General features: G+C 41.6%; 4 protein-coding genes across 10 annotated transcripts; 2 read left to right on the top strand and 2 right to left on the bottom strand.

Moving 5' to 3' along the window:
- Positions 1-301: 301 nt before the first annotated feature.
- Positions 302-16,629, top strand: LOC134184520 (DNA ligase 1-like). Of its 7 annotated transcripts, XM_062652234.1 has the most exons (24): positions 302-386; positions 441-721; positions 2,533-2,658; positions 2,726-2,786; positions 3,296-3,385; positions 4,608-4,664; positions 6,243-6,339; positions 6,652-6,792; positions 9,651-9,752; positions 9,818-9,894; positions 9,958-10,049; positions 10,101-10,200; positions 12,298-12,499; positions 13,125-13,220; positions 13,286-13,396; positions 14,526-14,597; positions 14,660-14,728; positions 14,791-14,866; positions 15,574-15,656; positions 15,719-15,871; positions 15,958-16,092; positions 16,145-16,207; positions 16,274-16,366; positions 16,497-16,629. In XM_062652234.1, the coding sequence occupies exons 1-24, from the start codon at positions 367-369 to the stop codon at positions 16,587-16,589; spliced, it is 2,490 nt and encodes an 829-aa protein (XP_062508218.1). In that variant the 5' UTR covers positions 302-366; the 3' UTR covers positions 16,590-16,629. The 7 variants fall into 7 exon arrangements, 4 of the variants coding, with proteins under 4 accessions (XP_062508218.1, XP_062508214.1, XP_062508216.1 ...); XR_009970671.1 differs by having other exon boundaries at positions 9,818-10,049; positions 15,958-16,096; positions 16,497-16,542; XM_062652230.1 differs by having other exon boundaries at positions 9,818-10,049.
- Positions 16,626-17,578, bottom strand: LOC134184521 (protein BTG1-like). The gene has a single exon (XM_062652235.1). The coding sequence runs from the start codon at positions 17,529-17,531 to the stop codon at positions 16,809-16,811; it is 723 nt and encodes a 240-aa protein (XP_062508219.1). The 5' UTR covers positions 17,532-17,578; the 3' UTR covers positions 16,626-16,808.
- A 186-nt stretch (positions 17,579-17,764) lies between these two features.
- Positions 17,765-24,049, bottom strand: LOC134184522 (small ribosomal subunit protein uS8). Its single transcript, XM_062652236.1, has 5 exons — positions 23,961-24,049; positions 23,767-23,906; positions 18,347-18,426; positions 18,204-18,289; positions 17,765-17,928 (listed from the first exon to the last, which is right to left on the bottom strand). Exons 2-5 carry the CDS (start codon positions 23,897-23,899, stop codon positions 17,835-17,837), a joined length of 393 nt encoding a protein of 130 aa, XP_062508220.1. The 5' UTR covers positions 23,900-23,906; positions 23,961-24,049; the 3' UTR covers positions 17,765-17,834.
- On the top strand, positions 24,022-24,405 carry LOC134184523 (methionine-R-sulfoxide reductase B1-A-like). Its single transcript, XM_062652237.1, has 2 exons — positions 24,022-24,109; positions 24,185-24,405. Exons 1-2 carry the CDS (start codon positions 24,031-24,033, stop codon positions 24,403-24,405), a joined length of 300 nt encoding a protein of 99 aa, XP_062508221.1. The 5' UTR covers positions 24,022-24,030.
- The last annotated feature ends 770 nt before the right edge of the window (positions 24,406-25,175 follow it).

Genomic DNA, 25,175 nt, shown 5'->3' on the forward strand with positions numbered 1-25,175 from the left:
TTTCCTGCCCCTTTTATGCATTGCGGAACTACTCTTAATTTGGCAAACAAATTTAGTTTGGCAAACATCGCCAAACAAGCAATCACTGTACTGAACTCGCACAAAATAACTACAAAAACATTGCCATGTCCTGATTTTGTTTCAATTTTTTTCTTTGCAAATTAAAGGTGGAACGTGGTTGTCCTCTAATTTGTATAGTTACGTTCTACAACCTATTGAAGTGACAGCCCCTACCTAGTAGCTTAGCTCGTGTGGAAATTCAGCTCTGATGTCACAAGGTTACGCGCAAGCGCACTGCTATTGCAATAAACCGCGCCAACGTGCTGATCGCTGACGTCGCCGCACCGCGAGGTGAACACGTTGATCATGACGCAGGCAAGAATCTCGTGAGTTGCAACAACGTCGAATACCTACGGAAACTAAAATACAGATCTGTGCAGATCGTTTTTCGCTGGGGTGTCGACTGCAGCGTCTCAGAGGAAAACACAACCTCAGATTTTGTCAAAAGTGAACGAAGATGTGGATCTAGATGAGATGGCGTCAGCTAAGAAACGCACAAGTAAACGCGTATTTCAAGAAGATGGTGAGGAGGAGGAGGATATGTCCCGGATGAAGGAGGCAAAACTACAGGAAACTGTGGAAACGACGGAAAATGAATCAATGGAGATAGTTGCCGAGAGTGGACTGAAGGAGGATCTGATTAATGGTACGAAAACAGAAGGTAGGCTTTTTGAGTGGCAGACCTGATGATGTGGACAGACACAAAACACACTACTTGAGATATGATAAGATATATAGAGACAGACAGGCAGACAGACAGACAGACAGACAGACAGACAGACAGATGGATGGGCAGAGAGACAGACAGACGGACAGACAGACAGACAGACAAACAGATGGACAGACAGACAGGTAGACACACAGACAGACAAACAGATAGACACACAGACAGACAGACACACACAGAGACACACACATAGACAGGCAGACAGACGGACAGATAGACACACCGGCAGACAGACAGACACACACACAGACAGACAGACACACAGACACACACATAGACAGGCAGACAGACAGACAGACAGACAGACACACAGACACACACATAGACAGGCAGACAGACAGACAGACACACAGACAAACAGACAGACAGACAGACAGACAGAGCCACTAACTACTTTAATTAATGCAATTGCAAGTATGTAGAGAGATGAGAACAGACAAAGAAATGTTGCTGAGTTTAAGACACAATGGAGGAGATGGTTTTTAATTTAACTGCAACGTTGCAATGCAAGTGTGCTGACAAGAAAACTCATGATGATCGGTTCTGGACCTAAGACCCTTAGTAGAAACACTGACTTTGCACAAGTTGTAGTTAAGTAGCTTCTTTTAAGTTTTATCCCCCCATATGGGGCTAATGTAATATATGAAAGACAGACAGACAGAAAGACAGACAGACAGACAGACAGACAGACAGACACACAAACAGACAGACAGACAGACAGGCATACACACAGACACAGCTTCCTTCTACGCTACTCAGTTACAAGCTAACGACTCCTGAACAATGTTTACATAAATAGACAAAGAGAAACTGTTAGGTTGTCCGATCTTGATGTTGATGAGGTCGGCCAGAGAAGCAAGTCCAACTTTAGATCAACATGTACTGGTACAAAGAGCAGCTCAGGGATTCTTGTATAGCTCTTGGAATGTTGTTGTGAGTTCAAAATGCAAACCCTGACAACCGGTTGAGACATCGTGACAGGAGAATTTGGACAAGATGAGATTATAGTGAATGCCCCGATGTACAGTCCGTACGCTCACTCTGGTGAAATACGAGTACCACTAATGGATCGTTCCAAATGGGACTACCAGTAGACATCGAGATTCAAGGGTTTAGGGTAGCCTTTCTGGTGTGTTTCCAACAAGATGTTTTGGATGTTACGGAATCACTGTAGCCGCTGTTGTTCTTTACAATAGGCTGGCAACTGCAGAGCTTACTAAGCTCTGGGCGCTGCTGTCTACATCCGGGAACACCCACAGAGAGAGACACACAAGTGCAGCAGGCCACATTGTTAAACACACACACGTGTACACAGACACACACACACACACACACACACACACACACACACACACACACACACACACACACACACATGCACACCTGTGCACTTGGGCCCTCTGAGTTGTTTCAGTAACTGATAACAGCACTGCCGTGTGGGCTCATCAACCTTTCACTCTGTCTACATCTGCACCGATTTATCATTGCTTACGTACAGAAGGATTAAACAGTTGGCTACTAATAAAATTTTTAATGGAAACACTGACTGTAATCAGACACCGGGGCTTTATGTTACTCATTGTAAATTGGTTTTTGGTGCACATTTATCCGAAAGTGAGGATCTAGGACTATCACTGTTGGAACAATGAGGCTAACTGTATTGTGGTCTTTAGTTTGAATGGACTAAAGATATCTTGATGGTCAGATAACTCGTTTGTTTAATGTAGTTCGTTTCATTGCTGCAGGTGAGGCGCTTGATGTTGGGCAGAATAAAGAAATAGAGGTGAGTGACAAGAAGCAAGCAGAAAAAGCTGTTCATCCATTTTTTGGAAAGCGAAGATGTAAAGCAGTTGAACAGTCAAGCTCACAAAGTAATAGTTCTGAGGCAGGCTGTGCACCATGTGTAACAACTGTTGTTGGATTTGTTTTGTTTACAAGCGATGGCAGACAGCAAAGTCACGGATGGTGATCAAGATGTTTGCAAGATGGTGACAGACAGGTAGTGATGATTTGTTGGTAATAACTAATACTGATGCATGTATATAAATAAATGAACAAATAAATATATAAATAAATAAATAAATAAATAAACAAACAAATAATGAAACAAATAAATAAATAAACAATAAATAAACAATAAATAAATAAATAAATAAATAAATAAATAAATGAACAAGCAAATAATGAAACAACAATAATAAATAAACAATAAATAAATAAAATAAATAAATAAATAAATAATAAATAAATAAAATATAGTATATTGTGACTTAATTGACATGACAAGAGAGGCTAGGTTCACTTTGCCCACCAATATGTTGTTAATAGTGTATTGATATGTATAAGTGTATGCTAACAATTGTTATTTTTTATTGTTATTATTATTGTAATTGTTTGTTGCTGTTATTACTGTAAGTCAACTAGATTCAGCAAAACATGATAAACAGATTATTTGTTGGTCGGGTTAGTTGTTTATGTGAGTTGATTAATTGTATCTCATTTGTTTAGCTCTGATGATCATGTTGATCCAGTTCAATATACACCTGACAAATTTTCATATCACCCAGTGAAAGATGCATGCTGGCAATGCAGGCAACAGTAAGTGCATGTACTTACAATCATGTCATGTTGATACTATAGCATGGAGACAACCTCATGCACAGATTGCATTGTAACAACAGTCACTTGATTGTTGCCTAACTGCAAGACACACACACAGACACACACACACACACACACACACACACACACACACACACACACACACATAGACACACACACACACACACACACACACACACACACACACACACACACACACACACACACACACACACATAGACACACACACACACACACACACACACACACACACACACACACACACACACACTCACTCACATGCATGCACACACACAGACACAGACACAGACACACACACACACACACACACACACACACACACACACACACACACACACACACACACACACAGACAGACAGACAGACAGACAGACACAGACAGACACAGACACAGACAGACAGACAGACAGGCAGGCAGACAGACACAGACAGACAGACAGACAGGCAGACAGACGGACAGACAGACAGACAGACACATACGCCACCACCACCACCACCACCACTCTTACATAGGCTTGTACTACAGTGTAGTTAAGTTTTCAGTTTGCTACTTGCTAATGTTTTACTTTAGCTGACTGTCTAGGTTGGCAGTAACTATGTTAGCTGACTTAGTGATCTATACGGACACTAAATTTATGCATGGCAAACAGAGTACTCAGGTGCCAAGCCAGAGCACTGATCATTCTTTGTTTTTGAAATTCCAATCTACTGTAAATGCCTTGCATATTATGAATGCACACCATACTGATTCCAGTGAGAGTGTGCTAAGTGAGTAAGTGAGCATGTGTGATAGTCACATGCAGAGTGAAAGGCGGTAGAGTTCAGAAGTGCTTGTAGAGTCTTCTGGTAGAGCTTGGTGCTAATTAAATTTTATCAGTTTTAGTGTAGTCTCGCCTAGCCAGACCCTTTTCCCGTGTCATATTTTTCACTGAAGTATGACGCGGGAAAAGAGTCTGGCTACGCGAGACTAGTTCTAGTGGAGGTCTAATGCAAACTGCATGTTAACAGTTAACACCGGCCTTTAGTAGGAATAATACATTACTAAACATAGCAGTGATGCATGTACACATATATGTAGTACATACTACTGCACAGGATTGATTGCTATGATCAGTTGCTCAGTGAGTTCTGTTGCTTAATCAGTTTTTGTAAATGTCAGCGAGTTTCTGTTGCTCAGGTTGCCGTATTTGGCGATTTGCAGAACGTTTGAAGCAATTGAAGCTACATCTGGCAGGTAAGGATGGTCTCATGTGTTTACTAATAGTAATGATTAATATTAAAATTAATTTCAACTATGAGCCATAAGAAAAGGGACTTTGTAAAGTCACAAGACTTGGCAAGTAACGTACTCAAAATGTAAAGGGTTTAACTGACTTCTGGTCTGGTGTGTGTGTGTGTGTGTGTGTGTGTGTGTGTGTGTGTGTGTGTGTGTGTGTGTGTGTGTGTGTGTGTGGTGTGTGTGTGTGTGTGTGTGTGTGGTGTGTGTGTGTGTGTGTGTGTGTGTGTGTGTGTGTGTGTGTGTGTGTGTGCACACGTGTGCATGTGTGCGTGCTTAGAAATGTGCCAACGGTATTTGCGATTGATTGTACATGACAACCACAGATGATGGATGAACCACCAATTAGATCCGCGAAACATTCATGACCCAGTGTAATTCATGTTTACGATTGCAAAGTGTTGTTGGAAATAAACAAGACCTCTACCTGTCAGTCTGCAACTACTAATGCAAAATCAATCCCTATCTTGGCTTACAACATTTGCATGGGTTGGGAACCTAACCTTGCATAACCGTAAGCGATATCTATGTCCCGTATGTGATAACTCTCATCAATGTACTTTGACGGATACAGACTATCGTAGGATTGGAATGTTTTGCAGTGTTTTAGTGTTGCGATTTTGCGATGTTTTAAAAAGAAATTGCAAGATTAAAATTTGCAAACACATACTACTATGCTTAAGAGCGGCATTCATTCATTAGAAATCACAAAAATAAAATTGCAGAAGGCCCCGTCAACTTGATTTGTTGTTTCACAGGCCAACTGTAAGGCTGTTTTAGGGTCGGTTGGTTGGCAGGTAAAATGAAAAAGAACCGCCCATGTAAATTCTATGTAACACAAGCACCACGCATGATGCAGTGAGTCAGATACCACACAGCAAACGTAGACTTAACGTTCTGCAGCAAGTTGCCAAACGAAGCTTTCCATTCACACTTGACTACCTTGTGCAGCACTGAAACCTTCCCACCCTGTTTGATGGTGACTTGGCCAAGCGAATGCGGAAGAAGTCGTGTGCTTGCGAAATACAAATGTGTCACTTAAAATTAATGACAATTTTTGTTGGCAACAAGATTCTAGGTCGGTCGGACCACGAAACAACAAATCAGGTTGACATGGCCTAATAGCTACAGGTGAAAAAAATGGCAAAAATTCAATCTCATGAAACACACCAATCCTATAGACTCGTGACATGCTGAGGATTGAACATCCGGGAATGACGAAAGCGCGGCGAGACTGGTTACAAGTCTACCAATCCTAATAGGCTATGGTATTTACGGACTTTGCGATTGTGTGAAACGACAGTCACTTTGTGCACTTTCAGATAGATTTTACAAGTAGCTCACTGAAAAGGAAAATGGCACCTAAATTTGTAATTCTTTTCCGCAGTCCTCATAGCTGTGGAAGCGACGGTGTAAACACAGCTTCATTGCTTAGTAGTAATAAATTTTTAATTGAAGTAATGATTGGGATGAGAAAGTTGTGAATAGTAGGACGGCAAGTGTTGTTACTAGTTGTTGATTAGTTGTTGTTTGTAGGCATAAGATTATATCACTGCTGTGCAACCTGTTTCGCTCGGTGATTGCCTTGTCTCCAGACGAATTGCTACCATGTGTTTATTTATGCCTCAACCAAGTAAGTATGCTAGAAAACATTGTCTGTTGGGTATGTTGGATTATTGATGTAGACAGAAATGCCAATAGCTGTAATGTTGACCCACACATACACGCATGCACACACACACACACACACACACACACACACACACACACACACACACACACACACACACACACACACACACACATCTGATGGGGTTGGTCAGTCAGTCTGCCTGTCTGTCTGGTTTTGCCATTGTTACTTCTTCACGTGCCAAACTGATTTCATGATCTGTAAGCCGTGTTATTTCCAATCCTTTCATGTAGCTCTTGCCTTGTCTCTTTACAGTTGGCTCCAGCTTATGAGGGACTAGAGCTAGGAGTTGGCGAAACTATCCTAGTAAAGGCAATAGCCGAAGTCACCGGTCGCAGTGCAAAGTCAGTCAAAGCAGAGATCGCAAAGAAGGGCGACCTGGGAATAGTGGCAGAGGTAGGATGGATACAGTCACACAGATTAAACTGTTTAGATTAGAAACTGACATTTAACTAATTAAGACTATAAACCTAATTTATTTGAAATAGTATTCAGTGTTCTCCCCAGGAATTTTCTCAACTGGCCCAAGGACTTGATGAATACCCACCTGTCAGACTATTTTGTATCCTTCAAAATTATTTATATCTTTATCAACCTCATTGATGATTCAACACAGCAACTCTTAGCCCATGCCAGTTGCATAATGCTCTTTATCAATCCATTATAAGGCCTGGAATCTCTGTTACGAATGCCTTGAACCTGCTTTCCTAGTAAGCCACCCTTTTTGTTTTCCCTTCAAAGCTTCATCATCTTCCAGGAATAGGGTCGTTAGATGATTTATGTTTCTTGATGACATCTAAGTTTAGACGAGTACCCGTACAGCCACTGTTGTACCAGGCATCCCACTTGTGTCCACCCTTCTTTGGTCTTCCAATTCCACTCTACCTCTGACAGCAGGCACTGCAAAACAACTTCACAGAAGCAGGATGCACAAATCAACCAACGTCGAGTAGAGCTCCACGTGGTGAAAGCAGCAGGCACATAAACTCTACGCTTCTTTGCCAACGCTTGTTGGCATACAGCGATGTATGCACTCAGAGCCTATCCCAGATTACCTAAAGTCCCTAGACATTGTCTGTGCTGAGTTGTACAATACGTACACATTCCTGTACCAGTCTCATTTTAGCGTGGTACTTAATGACGGTGACCTTAAAAGGAACCTACAATGCATAGTAGGAAGATCTAAGTCACAACCTGCAAGTCCAAACCTTCAACTGGCAATTTTCTCTCCCAACCAGCAAAATGCTGGTATAGCTGGTTGTGGGGAGAACACTGGTATTTAAAATTTAAAACAAATTTTATTTGAAATACAGTGGCAATAGGACACACTGTCTCAAGTCCATACAAAGCACCCGCGTAGGTTATAAAGCTTTACGTTGTTCATGTTTTACAGTTTTTCATTAAGAAACGAAGCACATAATTATGTGAGAAATCTTTTGTCTGACTGTGTATCTGTCTGTCCATCCATCCATCCGTCAATGTTTGTCTGTCTGTCTGTCTGTCTGTCTGTCTGTTTGTTCTGTCTGCTGTTTGTCTGTCTGTCTGTTTCTCAAATTAGGCTTCTAGTCTTGTAAATGTTCTTCCTATGCAGACACTTGTTAACCTTTTAAAGTATTTTTCACCCACATTAACTATCCTTGACATTTCATAGTAGGAACTCGGGCTGTGATCATAAAGAGATGATAGTTGTGTAGCTGTAGCATCATGCTAGTATATAGTATTCTAGAGAACCAAGAACTTGTCTTCTGGATTATTCAATGATGCAGACCGTCTGTGCACTGAAGGTGGTGCATTGTCACTGCACAGAAACTTGCATCTCCGCATTCTTCAACATTTGCCCATCATTCTAACAGTTTGGTCATGTTGCTAGTGCACATTTGGAGCAATATACTGCATCTCAAATGCGACATGACTCTTCAATGGTTTAGTACTGATTTATGCAAATAACACAAAACCTATTTAGTACAGTGTACACGTACCGTACCTCTTACGCAGGTAGCAAGCACACCAACAGTCAAACATGATGTCATGATGTAAATACAATGACTCATGCATCACACTCAATGTGCCTTTATGAAGCCCTAAAAAGCGGAAATTTTATAAACACTGTTGGTACAAATAGACTGCTGTTCTAAATCCGTTGTGAGTTTTGCTATTCAATTGTATCAGATGCTCATGGGAGTCATGCATTGTTGACCTTAGAAGTGGAATGTCCACCCAGGCATGACTAGAAATAAGAGTAACAGCTGGGTATTGGCCTACAGACGCCATCTTTGGATGTATGCTTCCTAGTGAGGCGTAAGGTTTCAGGGATTGTTATGTTGTGTGTAACTTAACAACAGCAAATCTTGTGGGTGTGGCATAATTGTATTATGCTAATGTTTGAATGTCAGCCAAGAGTCCACAACCCACTCATGGAAGGAACCTCTCTAAGAAATCACATACATGAACATGACCTCTCTTTCTGTCGTGCTTTATGCACACACACACACACACACACACACACACACACACACACACACACACACACACACACACACACACTGGCACACACACTGGCACACACACTGGCACACACACACACACACACACACACTGGCACACACACTGGCACACACACACACACACACACACACACACACACGCACACACACACACACACACACACACACACACACACACACACACACACACACACACACACACCAGAGTTCCAGATGTCTTGTTGCTACGGTATCTATATGACAACAGAATTATAGTCTGACAGCAGAGATTTTTTGTACTCATTTCTGAATTCCCAATTTCTGATAATTTATATTGGTCACGTCTTATCTATTGACTCCTAGTGTGAGCAATGACTTTTGCAAATAAATAACAAATTTTACTAAAATTATTATTTTTCATTTTGGAATCTGAAAACACACATCGAAGAGTAAACACAATTTAATCTAGAAACTATCAAACTGAAGTCCACAAGTTTCTATGTCACAGGTCACTTGATAATACATTCACAATAATAAGAATAATTTGTATGGAAAATTATTATTATGGCCATGTTAACAAGCTTCTGTATTGGTTTGTACTTTATATTTATGTGGACAAACTTTCTCACTAATGCTTCGTATGAAGTGATTTGTTGAAGTAGTTTAATTAATTTGTCAATTATTTATTGATTAGACTTGTGTAAAAGCACAGCATACTTTATTGTAACTTGTTGTAAGCTGACACTTTCATAAATAGTCGATTGTTTACAGGCCAGTCGAACAAACCAACGAATGATGTTCACGCCACCTAAACTGACCACTTCCAGCGTCTTAAAGAAACTGAAGGAGATTGCCCAGTTAACAGGGAGCGCTGTACTCACGACTGTTTCCCATCACTGCATTACAGTGCAATCACGTTTTTCTTTTGTTTGCATTAGTCGATGTCAAAGAAACTGAGTCACATCAAATCGATGCTCGTAGCATGTCGACACTCAGAAGCAAGATATCTCATGAGGTGGTCCGTCTTACTCACATTTGACTGCAACAGCGTGTCATCCAGATTTGACTATTTTCGTAGATCTTTAACTGGAAAGTTGAGAATAGGTCTCGCTGAGCAGTCAGTATTGACAGCTTTGGGGCATGCAGTGGTGTTAACACCTCCAGCTTCAGGTTGGATCCGTTCTTACGTTTAGGTTGTTGTTGATTGTGTACGTTTGACAGAGTTGCCTCTTACCGTTGTGGATGCCAGCAAAGGTGTTGCTGCTGAGAAATTCAAGGAAGAACTGGATCGTGGGGCATTGACTGTGAAATCAGTGTACTGGTCAGCTTTGAATATTACAGTTTGTCACACCATTTTATTTCAGTTTCCCATTGGTTTTATATATAAAATATCTAAAACAAGACATTGACAAGCCTTGGGTATAAAGACAGGCGAAACCATTCAATTACAATGGCAGAGCTCGAAATAACGGTTGGTCATCGGACATTGTCTGACCACTTTTGCCACTTGTCCGGTCAACTCTGATTATGGTTGGACTTGTTGTTCGAGCAACTACCCATACAAGCAGAAACCGCAATTATTGGCATCCTTTCTTTTATACTTTCTGTACGCATTGATCGTGGTTTGTAAATCCGCATAATTCCTGTATTTTTGGGCTCACAGGGATGATCTTGGTGTCACTCAAAACCACAACTTCTTGGATTTCAATATTTGTGCATATCAAATGCTTCTTTACTAATTGAGGTTATGGGTCAGCATAATGGCCTAATAGGGGATGCCTTAATTAGGTGAAAGGGTAAACAGCACATCTGACATCACACTATAATGTGTAATGCGCAAACTACAGTATACTACAGACAGTAATTACCAAATGGCCACAAAAAGGACACCCTAAATTTTTAAGTTCTACCATAATGTAGGGGGAAACAAGTTTGGGACAAGCGGATTGAAATATATTGTCCAATCAAATCAACCAGACGTCCAGAAAATCTTCTGTTTGGATGGATATACATGTATGTCTGACCATCTAGCAAACTCATTTGGAGCATTGCAATGGTCATTAGGTTTTGTCTGCTTGGCTTCTTTCTGGGTGGTCTCCTTTCTCAGTGAATGATAATGATTTCAGAATCAAAATAAATTGATTAGTATGTTGACAAAGTAGTGTCTGATCCTGCTGGTTTGTGGGCTGGTTACAAGGTAAACTCTAGGATGTATGAGGCCTCAGACACAGCTACAAGAGAATTATGTATAGTTGTAAAGAGAAGCAGACCTTTTCTAATCTGGATGGTAGGTTAGTAGATATGTGTGGAAGTGGAAATCTGGCATGGCTCCAAGCCGTGTAACCATAAGCATGACTGTTGGTGCCGCACCTCCTGATGCCCATCCAGTACAGTTGTCAGACACTTAATAATACTCAGTCGGTACCCTTTGATCTCAAAATTAGGGGTTTGTAGGCTTTGATTTAGAATTAGTGGTTTTTTGAACAACAGCTGGGTCACAAATTGGTCCAACCTCCAGGTCATCTACCTACCATACTTTAGAAATAGAAATTGGCAATTTGTCACCAAGACTTTTGTTTTCTATTCATCAGCGATTTCATCAATAGTGTGGCCAGCAAACTAGACAAATTGGGTTTACAGATTCATTATTATTCTCTTGGTTCACATTTGCTTGTCTGTTGGCACTAATTACTAGTATTGAAGTGTGCTCAACGGGATCGGTCTGGTCTGGTCTGTATTGATTATTGCAAACACCGAAATCAACCCTTGCAGCTGGTGTTTAGACCATCATGGCTATCTAGACAGAATGCATCCCACATTGTAGTAACATTTCTATCTCCTGTCAGCATGAGGTCGGTACCATCTGCTCTCCAATGATAATGTCCCAGTGGACGATGGCAGCCGCCTGATTGCTTGGGTCAGTGTAGTCTGCCCGTGCCAAAGCACTGCTGCCTGTAGTGGGACTGACAAAATGTTGTGTTCATAACTTTGAAGAGCGGCAATTATTTTTATTATTGAGTTATTGTATTAAAAATAACCACAATGCAAAACTGTTGGGGCAAGCTTTTGTACAGAGTACTGAATGGTCTCTGTTCCTTTGTTGGGCAATGCATGATTGACACAGAGATGTTGGGAGTCAGATTAACTCAAATGGGGTGCTAGCATTGGTAGTGTGTCATTCATGATGTACTTTCTGTTGGTATACAAACATGATAAAACTACGAATGCCATTCTTGATACTGTATGTACTCCACTATTATTGTAGAGGTGTGTGTGAATAAATAAATTTCAAAGGCTAATTACTGGCTGCACAGGAGAACTAGAACTGCCCAGTTTTCTTACAACAAATGCTATCTACTATCTTGTAGTTTGAATTGACACATAATTGGACTAGTCCTTTTCTCTTGTTTCACTGCAGTGAATTGCCTTGTTATGACAAAATCATTCCCACTTTACTTGCACAAGGCCTAAAGGCACTACCAGAGGAGTGCAAGCTAACACCGGGCATTCCTCTCAAACCTATGCTCGCCCATCCAACCAAAGGTGTAGCGGAAGTTTTCAAACGATTTGAGGATGCAGCCTTTGTGTGTGAATACAAATATGATGGAGAAAGAGCCCAGGTAAGAGCAGATTAGTTATTTATATCACAGGCAATTAGTGCTGTTGTGCATGCTTACATAATGAGGGTCTGTTTTCAGTATTGGTTCTGTTTTCGTTTGTTCCTATCTTCCTATAGTAGGTAACAACAGGGAAGGTCAACCATAATTATAAAAATGCACGATCATTGTTTGAAAATGTCATCTTTGTATCTATCTTTAACTGATTCCACTTCCACTTCCTCTTCTTTCCCTTGCCCTAGTGATATTTCTGGAGGTCAGGCACAGTGATGACCCAGCTGTTTGTATTCTGTGTGGTTGCCCATGCATACAGCAACCTACATGCCCATACTATTGATTGCAATTGTCCAACTCCTGTGCAATCAGCTGACTGGAAACATTTGCAAATGGTTTTGTAATTCAGTAAGGTGCCCAGGTGACCCATGCAACTACCTGACTTGTGAAGGACCTCAAGTTCTGTGCCCAAATGTGGCAATGAGGTGAATGAAGTGTAAAGTCAGGGGTCTACTATGACGCAGTAACTACTGCTATGACGTTTTACTAATGTTTTTCTTCCATGTGCACTTCATCAGGCAACTTGTATTTTGTTTTTCTTATCGTCTTTTATTTTGTTACTTGTATCCTCTAGATACATATTTTAGAAGATGGAGATATTAAAATCTACAGCAGAAACCAAGAAAACAACACTTCCAAGTATCCTGACGTTATATCCAGGATACCAAAGGCAAGATGTTGCTAGAAACATCTAGTTGAGCCTTACCTTATCTAGTGGTGTGGTGTGGTCTACAGGTGTTGAGACCAGGAGTCACTTCCTGTATCATTGATTCAGAGTCAGTTGCCTGGGACAGAGACAAAACACAGATACTGCCCTTTCAAGTGCTAAGCACTCGGAAGAGGAAGGTTTGTGTACATAAATACATGTAAGATCACTTACACTAATAGCATTGCAAGAATACATCCTTCTTAGAGACTTATTATAATGTACTGAATGGCTCTCCTGTAGCACATCTTGATGCATAATTACCAAGGATGCAGAACACAATAAGCATATTGTCATTGGTGTCATGGAGTGTCTTTGCACTGATATTACCTATGACAAATCACTTCCTGTGTGGTGACAAGATCTTTAGTCCTCATCTCACCTCTTGGTTCACCCCAATATAGTGAAAGTAAGAAAGCCTCATTGTTGATGATGTCATTCACAGAACACTGGCACATCATACTTTGGAACCATGTAAGGTGACAAAATGCAGCTACCTGTGAATAAGAGGAGGGGTGCAGTAGACAGGTCTGCAGAAAAAGAAACATGATAAAGCAGCAGTAGGGAGTGGGAAAGAACTGTGATAGAGTCCTGGAGCAAGCTGGGAGAATACCAATTGATAGCAACATTGCAATAATCATATTTACCAGCAATCAAGACTGATCTTGGCAACTGTCTTGTCTGTTGGCACTGTTATCCGATTTCACATGTAATAGTAGCATATCGGATTTCACATGTAATGAATGGTAGCATGACAACAAAGGCATCCCAATTTGTACACTGACAGAGTACCCAAATTGGTACACTGCAGACTGACATTAGGTGTGTAAAATAATTAACGTCAGTTAGGATCCATACCACGTCCTACTTTGAGATAGCTACCTACCTACCTGGAAAGAAGACTAATGAAATCCATCTAACTCTGTAACAGAATTTGGAGGCATTCTTACCAATTTCACACTGTGCTGATGGCTCACACTGAGAGTGTAGTAGCAGGTACTAAAAAGTATACCATGAGAAAGATTATCTTGGTCCTGGGCTAAAGACCAGTTACTTCTGGTAAACAAGCCCAAACATGTTATTTACCACCTTTAAATGTTTAGTAGGTCACATACATTACTCACCATCTGCTTGTCAAATCAAAGTCACTCTAGATCTATTCAGTTGGCAATTTCAATAAAGTCAATCACATTACAACTTATCATTCTCACTGCAAAGACATGTTTCTAGGCAACCGAGTTCTTTGAAGTAATACTTTGACTGTTATAGGATGCTGATGTTTCACTAATCAAAGTCCAAGTTTGTGTATTCGCGTTTGACTTGCTGTATCTCAATGGGCAGGTGAAGACCTCTTCTTATCAAATTAATTAATGTGTATCCATACTGATGAAACGTCTGTGTAGTCTCTTGTGAAGGAGCCGTTGGAAAGAAGAAGAGAGCTCCTTCACTCATCGTTCAATGAGATAGAAGGCGTACAGTGTGCATAGACTAACTTAACCATCGCACATTCTCGTCACATGGTACTGTGTTATAGGAGTTCATGTTTACCAAAAGTCTTGTTTCAGCCGGTACTGATGACATTGCTTCATTCCTTGACCAGTCCATCAAAGGTATGTGTATATCCATTCAGTCATATAAGCCATATGCAGGACAATACAGTAAAACTAGCTTGTTCGCACTTGTCTGGTCATCGATGACAAGAAAATAGCAAGTGTTCCCTTCACATTTCTTGTAATCAATGATTTGTGGTCACAGGTGTGTAGTAGGTTAGGTATTTCAAGTTTAGTATTTTAAGGTATAGCCATAAGACTACACTAGCTGGTACATCTGCCCGTTTTGAATGAAATCAGACCTTGGTTATAAATTCTTTAATTAAATGACAGGAAGACCATTTTCCCAGGGAACCAAACAAAGGACATCCCTTCATTTATCTAGGGGTCCTTATTATGAATATACTGCAGATTACCATATCTTCTTGCTTACTTTGTAGTGCTTTATCTGATAGAGACACCACAGATAGCTCTGATTCATGTTATCATCACAATCATTTCCCCTGAATCCTTTCATGTCCACCACCTTACAACAGCTGATTCAGATGCAGCAACTACATAGTGTGATAGAAATGAGGCTAGGAGGTTGAACTAGGAAGGCTCCAGAAAGGAGAAAGAATATTGAATTATGAAAGTTCTGTAGGTCATATCTTAACTACATCTCAGTCTCTTTATAGTGATTATACATGTATATCTATCTATCTATCTATCTATCTATCTATCTATCTAATTGTATAGAACATTACTACTATAGTATCTCCTTATAGACAGCTGTGAGGGTTTGATGGTGAAAACACTAGCAACTGATGCAACATACGAGATTGCCAAGAGATCTCACAACTGGTTGAAGGTAAACTAACAGAAAGATAGATCAGACTGTAATCTACAGTGCTCCACCTCTCTCCTAAACAGTTGAAGAAAGACTACTTGGAAGGGGTAGGTGATACTCTGGATCTTGTGGTGATAGGTGGCTACCATGGTACAGGCAAGCGGACTGGATGTTATGGAGGATTCTTACTAGCGTGCTATGACAATGAAAGTGAACAATTCCAAAGTATTTGCAAGGTTGAGACCATCAACAATTCTGAATAATAACATGTACTGTACAGTCAATGGACAAAACTACTTTACATGGAAACTCTCCTACATAGATCGGTACAGGCTTCTCAGATGAAGATCTAACAAAGCACACTCAATTCTTGAACAGCCATGTCATTCCCCAGCCAAAGCCATACTACGCATTTGGCTCCAGTGTGACTGCGGATGTATGGTTTGACTCAATCCAGGTCAGTCTGATTAGCAAAACTGGTTATAATCTAATTATTGACGTCATGACAGGTGTGGGAAATCAAGGCAGCCGACCTGAGTTTGTCGCCCACGCACAAAGCAGCAATAGGGATTGTAATACAACACCTCACACCATACGCCCTCGCAAATCCGTGTTCATACATGTACTTACTCCAACAGGTTGACTCTGACAAAGGCGTCTCTTTGAGGTTTCCTCGCTTCGTTCGCATCCGAGACGACAAGAAGCCAGAGGAGGCGACAAGCGCCGAACAGGTCTGTCTGTCTGTCATTCAGAGTTCGAAGCTCCTCCCAAAATGTTTGGGGTAACACGGGGGATTGGTCAGACCCTACGGGGATTCTCTAACACAACACATCATAACAATGCGGTTTCTGTATTGCACAGGTTGCCATCATGTATCGCAGCCAAGAACTGGTGAGGAACACCAGCGCGGCAGGCGACAGCAAGATGGAAGGCGGCGGCGAGGATTTCTACTAGTCACCAACATGCTGACGAAGCGACACAGTCAACTGCTTGCTTTGCGATTTTTCTATTATGTCGAAACTGCAGATTACTGCTGAATTGAAATCCAGCTCACGCGGAGCAGGGAGAAACGATATATAACAAAAAACGGTCTCTCTATGTAAACAGACCAATATGTCTCTCTGGTTCACTATACATCTTAGAAAACATTACACTTGTTACACAATCTATCTCCTAATGCACTAGAGTCTGCATCTTGCGCACGAAATTCGGAGAGCCGTAGCTTTGATAGGGAGACGAATAGGGCGACGTGTAGATGCTCGAAGTGGTCGGCATATAGGCGCTCGAGCTCGTGTAAGCCGCAGAGTCGAGGTAGTCAGACAATGCCCGCCTACTGAACACCTCGCCTCGGTACGTGAAGTAGTCGCCATCGTTGTCCATTTCTACATCCGAGCTGCCGCCTGAGGACAAGTCGTAATGACCATAGTCGTGATACTGAGCCGCCGGGTGGTCGGGGAATTCCTCATACCCGTTGTTCGCCGCGTAACTCTCCATTTCCCAACTCGATGACACGTCGTACGTAGTTGTACAGTGTCTGTCCCCGCCGTACGTGTACAGAACGTCGACAGGACCGCGGTCGCCCATTCGATAGCTCACCTCGTGAGGGTCGACCCAGAGACTGAGGTTTTCGGGAAGACTCCGACGCACCGAATTCGGCGACAACTGGCACTGCCGAACGGCTTTCGCCAGAGTTGGGTCGAGAACGGTTTGATTGACGTTTATGCAGCGATAGCCGTTGCCTTTGCTTGGTCGGTCCGGATACCAGTGTCCCGTGTAGCGTTCGCGTAGAATCTCCGTCAGTTCGTGTGCTAGCTCTTGTAGCTTCTCTTCGGATACGTCGTGAAGGAAGGTCAAAAGAAAATCGACCGCGATACCGATTTCCGTATCCATCATCATCACACAGCCGACGAGGAAGAGTGGTGTGGAGAAATCGAGCGAGACGACTTTATGGATTACAACTCGCGCGCTGATTGGTTGTTACCATACAACATAAGCGACAACATACGTCACGGGAAGGCGGAAATTCGGTCATTACGTCAGGGCAAATTATGGGGTAATTCAATTAGTCACAAGGACAACGCGTTACGTTACCCTAACGTCATGCCTATTATGGAACTACCCTTTCAACCTGACCGCAACTCACGTGATGGTCACAATACCCGGTATCGTATATTTACTGCTACTACCTCTTCAATAGTCTTAGTAAAAGAAACCGAGTATCTTCCCACCTGTGTGCTTTCTTCTTGCTTCTTCGTGATCCATTATACCAGCCGATGTCGTCAGTACCAAGTACCTAAACAAAGGTCAGTTAATTAAATAGGCGTGGCCACAGTGTGTCGCCAAGTAAACCGCGCCCTCTGACGTCACGCTAGCGCTTGTACATCCTTTTCAAGAACGCGAGAGGCATAGCGAATCCTCGGGCGTTCTATTTTGGACAATAATCACTGTTGCATGCACTGCATGGTTCCAGCCCTCGCACCGGATCTGTGGGGCTGGCGTAGGATGCATGCCGCGCGACTGGCCGCGACGAGATTTCCGTAGCTCTAACGTCCAAGCTGATAGACTTACCCGAACTGACGAGAAGGCAGTAGATTCGTCACCCATTTCTCGATGTCCTTCACAGCTACGTCGAACCGGGGACTGATGACGCCACACTGGAGCAGCAAACATTAGCAGCAGGTAGCGTCGGCAATGTTGACTCAAGTGCCTACCTTGTTGATTCTTCCGTTCAAATTCACGACCACTTTGCCGCCTCGATGGTCGTCCACCATCTCAAACTCCTCGATATAACCTAGAGAAACGTGATTGTTTGAGTATGCCAGATTTGCAAACGCCAACAGAATAGCAGACAGGCCAACCACAACATGAGCAGCCCAACAACTGTCAAACAATAACAACAGCAGGCAGTCCTCTGTAGAGTTTAGTTAGGCTCAGTTTACACAAAAGTAAGGACGTAGAGTGTACACACGCACACTGCAATTTCGGTGGAGCTCAAAGGATTCTGTAAGTGCGGATTGAATTTCAGTCATGGCAACTACATGCCTCGATGATGTCTACTGTACAGCCTGCACGTCTCACTTACTGCGAGTACTTTCATGTGCAATGGCTTGAATGAGTGTCCGTACCGCGTTCTCACTTCATCTTACCATGCAGTTATCAAGACAGTTGCTACCTATACCTAAACAAAGTTGTGACTGGAAAACCTCAGGATACTGTGTCAGAGTGTCATATGTCACACCAGTTGAGCATAGATTGTGTCAACAGATATTTTGCTAGAATAACTATACTTGGAAAGCAATCTGGAATTGATGTCAGCTGTAGTGGCGCAAAGGAATGAAGGGGATGCGCTAAAATTGTAACATCTTGCCTGCTGCCCCACCCTTTTGTAAACCTGACCGGTTTTGCTGAGCTATACATGTACTATCAGGGAACAAAATCAGTTACAGGCAAGGCCAGCAAACAGACACACAACTAAACTTAGACATATCCATGTACACTACTTAATCTATAAAAACAGCTATCTACTAGGGTGACATGCTAAGATGGTTGAAATAGCTTGGGATTAGGTAGTAGGCCTATTTCAAGGAGGACAGGATGACAGCTGTCTACACAATAGACTGTTTGACAGTAAAACATTAAGCAGTACTACCACACCACAAACTGAAAGATGGCACAACCACAAATGCATATCTAATTAATCACCAGGACCTCTCTGCCCTTTCTACTGCTATGATGTATTCTCCACAAAAACATACTCTTCATAATGATGTACTTCCACAAATGATAGTTTGTTCCACAAAGGTGCCATATCCAATAGACAATACACTGGCTAAGTACACAGTCCATCTAGATAGTAGTATCAGTCTTCTTCAGGGCATCACTAATTGCAAGAAAACCAGCTGTCTAGACTGCCATCACCTCTTGAACAATAACAAAGCAACCCATTGTCATTGTCAGTTATGCTTCAAGTTTATTTCATTCTCTATTGAAAAGTTATGCCCGAGTTGCACTTCTTCAGAAGTTCAAACAGTCAGTAGTCAAACAGGTGATAGACCTACTGGTTCCCTGGAAGTTCGAGGCTAGAAAATGACGTACCTATGCATGCAGCACTGAAAATTTATCCTGAATGTGTTTCTAAGCCACTTGCACTGATACACCATATGCCCGCTCTTTACTTTTCTAAGTTCTTGGGGAGGGGTCTGGTAAATAATTTTAGTTAGAAATAGTAAGTTTGAGATGTGTACAAAAAGTACAAATGAAACAGTATTTTACACTGCAGTGAGTGTATCTGTGTCTGGTGTGGAAGCCAAGTGTGTATGGAATTCAAGCACCTAACAGACCACATCCACATCCACATCCACATCCTGGACTTCTCTGGAATGCACCAAGTTTCCTCATAGCTGAGACACTTGACCCACTTACTAACTTGGAATGTACAAAGAGAAACTAGGTGCAACAAAGAAAACAAGGATGTGGTAAGAGGCAAACACATAAGGGCTTCTCTGTACTAGTTGCCTTGAGAGTGACCTTAGAAATAGTTCATCAGTATTGCTGATCCTAGTTATGACTCAATAACAAAACAAATAGCCTCCTGAAAATCATAAAAAGAGAAAAAAATTGCAAGATAACAAAGCAGAAATACGCTAGAAATCAAACAGAGAAGAAATTCCAGAAGTTCTATGTGGGTGTCAAGATACTGGTGAACCACAGAAATTCAATGGAAGTACTCTACTACACAAACAACAATGGGGCCAGAGTTGAACTGAAAAATCCTGACTAATCACATGATACTTTGACCAACTCTGTGATTTCCCTAGTCTGTGAAGACATCTGATAAAGTGCTTGCTGACACTTGTCTACTCTCTACTATTCGTCAGCTTACTTCCCATACTACTGACAAAACACTGTGTCAGTTACCCATCTTGTTCACTTTCTTAGCTAACAAGACATTTGGAGATGTGCTAATTCAGTAAAATTTCAGAGACACCCGCTAACGTACATTTGTTGGAAAAAAAGCAATGACTGCATTGATGGAAGTGACAAGAACTGCAATGCAAAGTTACAGTTGACTCTATGCAATCTTTACAACAGGGCTATCAACGTCCGGATCTGTTTCTTCGTCCACTGCTCTTCCATGGAATTACGGGTATGCTGTTGATGTCACATGATCTAACACAGGATGGCGAGAAAACCCTCTTCAGCCTCCACTATAAAAGCGTTGCCCACCTGATAAGTATGAGTAAGTTATGCATAACTGTTTCAGCTACTGAACCAAATAGCACACTATGCAAACTGCAATGTAGGGTAGGAGTCAGAGTGCCAACCGAAAAAGTTACAAGGGCATCTGATAGAATCTATCATTCAATCAGTTAAAAGCATATGTAAGCATATCTCGTTCTGAAAATGCGTCAAATGTCTCAATTTGATTGTTGGCAGCCAACAGTCCAAGGTGTATGGGATGCACAACTTACTAGCCCATGAGACCGATGTTCCTTTAAGTAAACAGGCTGCTCTTACACAATGACAAGACAACATGCTATCATCATAAGGTAGTCATTGTCCTCTACCATCTCTCCCCATGACTTAATTAATTAATAATTAAGAAAGTACACTGAAAATGCTTCAGTCTCTCTTCCTGTTCTAGATGAACTATAGTTGTAAGTCTTGACAGTTTGTGGTCTTACTACAAAATGTTTCTTTGAATCATTTGTATTAAGCACACAAACCAACAATGTTGACATAAACAATACTAAACAATACTAAACTATTGATTTAGTAACAGGCTTGTAGTTCCTTGCCCACACTGCCACTTGTAAAAGCACATTATACACTACAGGAAGGCTTTGCGGGCAACAATTATCTCACAAGGAAAGACTGGCCAATAAAAATTTAGTTGCTACCCATAGAGCAAGTCAAACAAATGGAATGATTGTTCCAACAATTACTACTACTTATCATGCTTAGCAACTATAGTCCATTTGTAGCACCCTAGCTTCGTCTGCGCCAATCAGTGTCCAGTATTGCTTACAATAAATGACATATCCCACTTCCGCTACATATTGACCGGTCAATTGACCGGTCAATAAATCGGCTTATAACTGTCTGGGGCTACTGGTTTATCAAGATGTGAATTGTTTGTGAACTTAACAATTAGGCTACTGAAACATATCTGTCAGCCAGAACAAACAATACGTGGGTCTACTGATCCTTACTGAAATCATAATGAGTTCTTTCATGCGTGTAGCAAGTGCAGACCTAAGCAAACTATACTGAGAGTCGTCCTTCTGAAAAATTAACCGTGGTTAGGCGTCCAGCAACAGAATGATACTCGAGCACACAGAATGCTATAAACCAGCTACATGGTAGAAGGTGGATACGGCTTTCCACCTTGCCTCCGAACTTCATGCACAAACCTTGCAAGCCAGTATTCATTTCTCTGTTGTTCATAACATGCAGATCATGCACGTACCGCCCGAGCACTCCCTCTTCAGTTGGCTGCTTGTTTCTCCATTTCTTCCATGCGTTGAACACTCTAACCGCGCACATGCAGTAGCTTTTGTGATGCTAGGGGGAACATGTGAATCAAGAAACTTCTGAAAACTACTGGATGAAATTGAAAACGAGATTCAGAAGACTGCTGATCAGAAACAACATCAACGTCTAGCAGTTTACTAGCTTCCAAAAAATCAATAACTGGCAATTCTGCTGTTTCAATGCCCAAGTCGATTTCAGAACATTTTGCTGCACAACTGATTTGAACTTCCGTGCCTAGAGGATATCACCCCCTCAGCTGGGTGCTACAAGCCGGTTATAGACCTTCTGGCAAGTGTATAAACGAATACACCCCGCTAGATAAAAGATGCTTTTTAGGAAGTTACATTACACGCCATACCAGGAGAATGTTCACTCTAACATGTAGTTATAGCTAAAAGACAGAACTCCACAGGCATTGGTTTGCCTCTCCAAACAGAGGCTGCCATTAGCTATAATTATGGGTGTGACACAATGACTCATTAGAGCAAGCTGGCTAACTGTAAACTTGGCACAGCACTCGAGAACGAGGCAAGAACCAACCATGAAGTCTACTGAAAAATGAAGGATCAATTGTGAACACGTTAGCTTGCAGCACTAGCCACACAATTTATGATTACTGATACTGTCATACACGAGCACATATCACATGATAATGAAAACCTTGGTTTTGTGTCTATTAACCAGATTGCTCTACAGTAGAGCTGCACTGATAAATTGATTTGACTATTGGCCAATAGGTTGTGCATGGGTAGTTCAGTCCATTAGAGCCACGTGAGTTGCGTGCATGTCGGAGAAGAAACAGAAGTCCCCCAGTTAGGAGCAATTCAAGGTGACCGAGAACACAAGATCTGCACGCTGAAAGGCTTGTAAAACATGAACATCAACGGCTATCTATAAAATATAATTATCAGTATTGGGATCGGCTATCAGTATCGGCTTTCTTGCTTGGATATGGGTTATTTGGTATATTGGCCAAATACCGTTATCCGTGCAACTCTACTCAATAGCAGTCTACCTTCTATAAACCAAGCAGTAGAACATACTGCATCAAATTAAAAGCTGCACCAAGACAAAGTATGGTGCCAACAAGCCTAAACTAAATTACATCTACTCACATAACTACTCTTTGAACATTTCAACTGCAGGATAAACCCCCACCCAGGCTTGGAGTGCAATACAACAATACAACTAGTCGCTTTCTGGATAGCAGTCGACAGACCACTAGTTGTGGATCGTCTTTAGTAAATTACAAATGTTTTTATAAATCTTAAAATGTCAATGATCACAGCAAACACAATTTGCCTTATATGTACCAGTCAGTTTCACCTAGAGAATCTGTTTGGCATGCACGAGAGAACAAATGCAGCACAAGCAGCCAAAATACCATTGAAACAGAGAAACGTAACCATAGGACTAAGTTTACGGCCTTAGTGAGTGATTAAATACAATGACCTAGTCTCTTTGGGTGAGACATAAATTTCAAGTTTCTTTCTTAGAAAAGAAGTGGTCAGCAAGTATACTACACACTGATCTACCAGCACGTGTTAGTAGAGCACGTGGCATTAGTGAAGACAGAAGACTACGTATCGTTGCTTACCGTGTTTCATCATGACTGTCAGAAACTTGATGATAACTTTAGAACACGGTCTAATCAATACTTGTCGCTTGCCACGCTTCTGTGCGTTGTGGATTGAGACGAGAGCGTCGTTGAGCACGTTTATTCGAACCATGTCCAATCTAACAGAAATAATCAGCGACAAGTCCATAGCATAAGCGACCGCTTTCCCTCACCTCTAAGTTTACCGATTCGAACAGATTCGGCTGTACTGAACACGTACAGCTATGCAGAAGTGTACTACGCATGCGTGCAGAATTCATTACAAAAAGGATGTCTTTCTGCGGCTGGACCGGAGAAAAGTACAAAAATCACTTTGGAGATGGTAAGAAAATCCGTACGCCTGTAGTATTAATATCATTTGATGGGGCCTCTAATGAGGGTTCATTGGGTCGTTTAGGTATCTACGTGTGCTCTCAGTGCGGCTACGAGCTGTTCAATAGTATAACGAAATTCAAGCATGACTCGCCTTGGCCAGCGTTTACGGAAACAATGCACACAGACAGCGTATCGAAGCGAGAAGAGTCACCACGAGCTCTTAAAGTCAGCTGCGGCAAATGCGGCAACGGATTGGGACACGAATTCCTGGGAGATGGTCCGGACGGCAAGTCTCGATTCTGAATATTCAGCTCCTCCTTGAGTTTCAAGGAGAACGCGAAGAAGTAGACTGTGATAGTGATGGAAGTATGGACGATAGAACCTCAGACGCTATTTCCTTGTCTGTTCTTTGTCTGTCAGCTGTGTATGAAGCAGTTACTGCTAAAGTTTTGAAAACGGCGTGGCTGTGGAAGAATGAAGCTGATGGATAAAAAACTTGACGGGATTTTTGTATAATTATGTATTAATATTGTTTTGTATGAAGTGAGTACAGGTTGTCTAGTTAGAGCAAGTATTTTGTTCAGTCCTAGAGGCTTGCTTGCTAGTGTACGTGCTTTGATGATCTTTCCACAATAGATGAGATGTTAACGTTTTATTAAGTCAATTAAACAACAAAACAAACAGAAACAAGATTGTGCTATTGGAAGCTTTTATTCGCTTCATGCTGCTTTTCACTATGATATCCATGGACAATAGTGCCCTCAGGCTCTTCCATGATATTTGGGTTCTTGGTCTTCCAGCTGACAGTGGCTTGAATGTTTCTTATTTTCGTTTTCATATAGTTTTTTTCAATTGAGGATCATTGATATTAAACTAATCCAAATGACAACAATAGTCTTTTTATTAGAAACTCACTTTCAAGTCAGTCTACTTTGGTGGCATATCGTATAACTGGTAATTTCTGCTGTCTTAGATTTGAGAATTAGACAGAACTTTTCATTACTGGGAATCAAATTTCTGCCTTCAAAACCAGGAGGACAGTTACTGGTACACACATGTACATGTGTCTAAAC

This window comes from Corticium candelabrum, chromosome 9, assembly GCF_963422355.1.
Source record: "Corticium candelabrum chromosome 9, ooCorCand1.1, whole genome shotgun sequence".
Classification (NCBI taxonomy): domain Eukaryota; kingdom Metazoa; phylum Porifera; class Homoscleromorpha; order Homosclerophorida; family Plakinidae; genus Corticium; species Corticium candelabrum.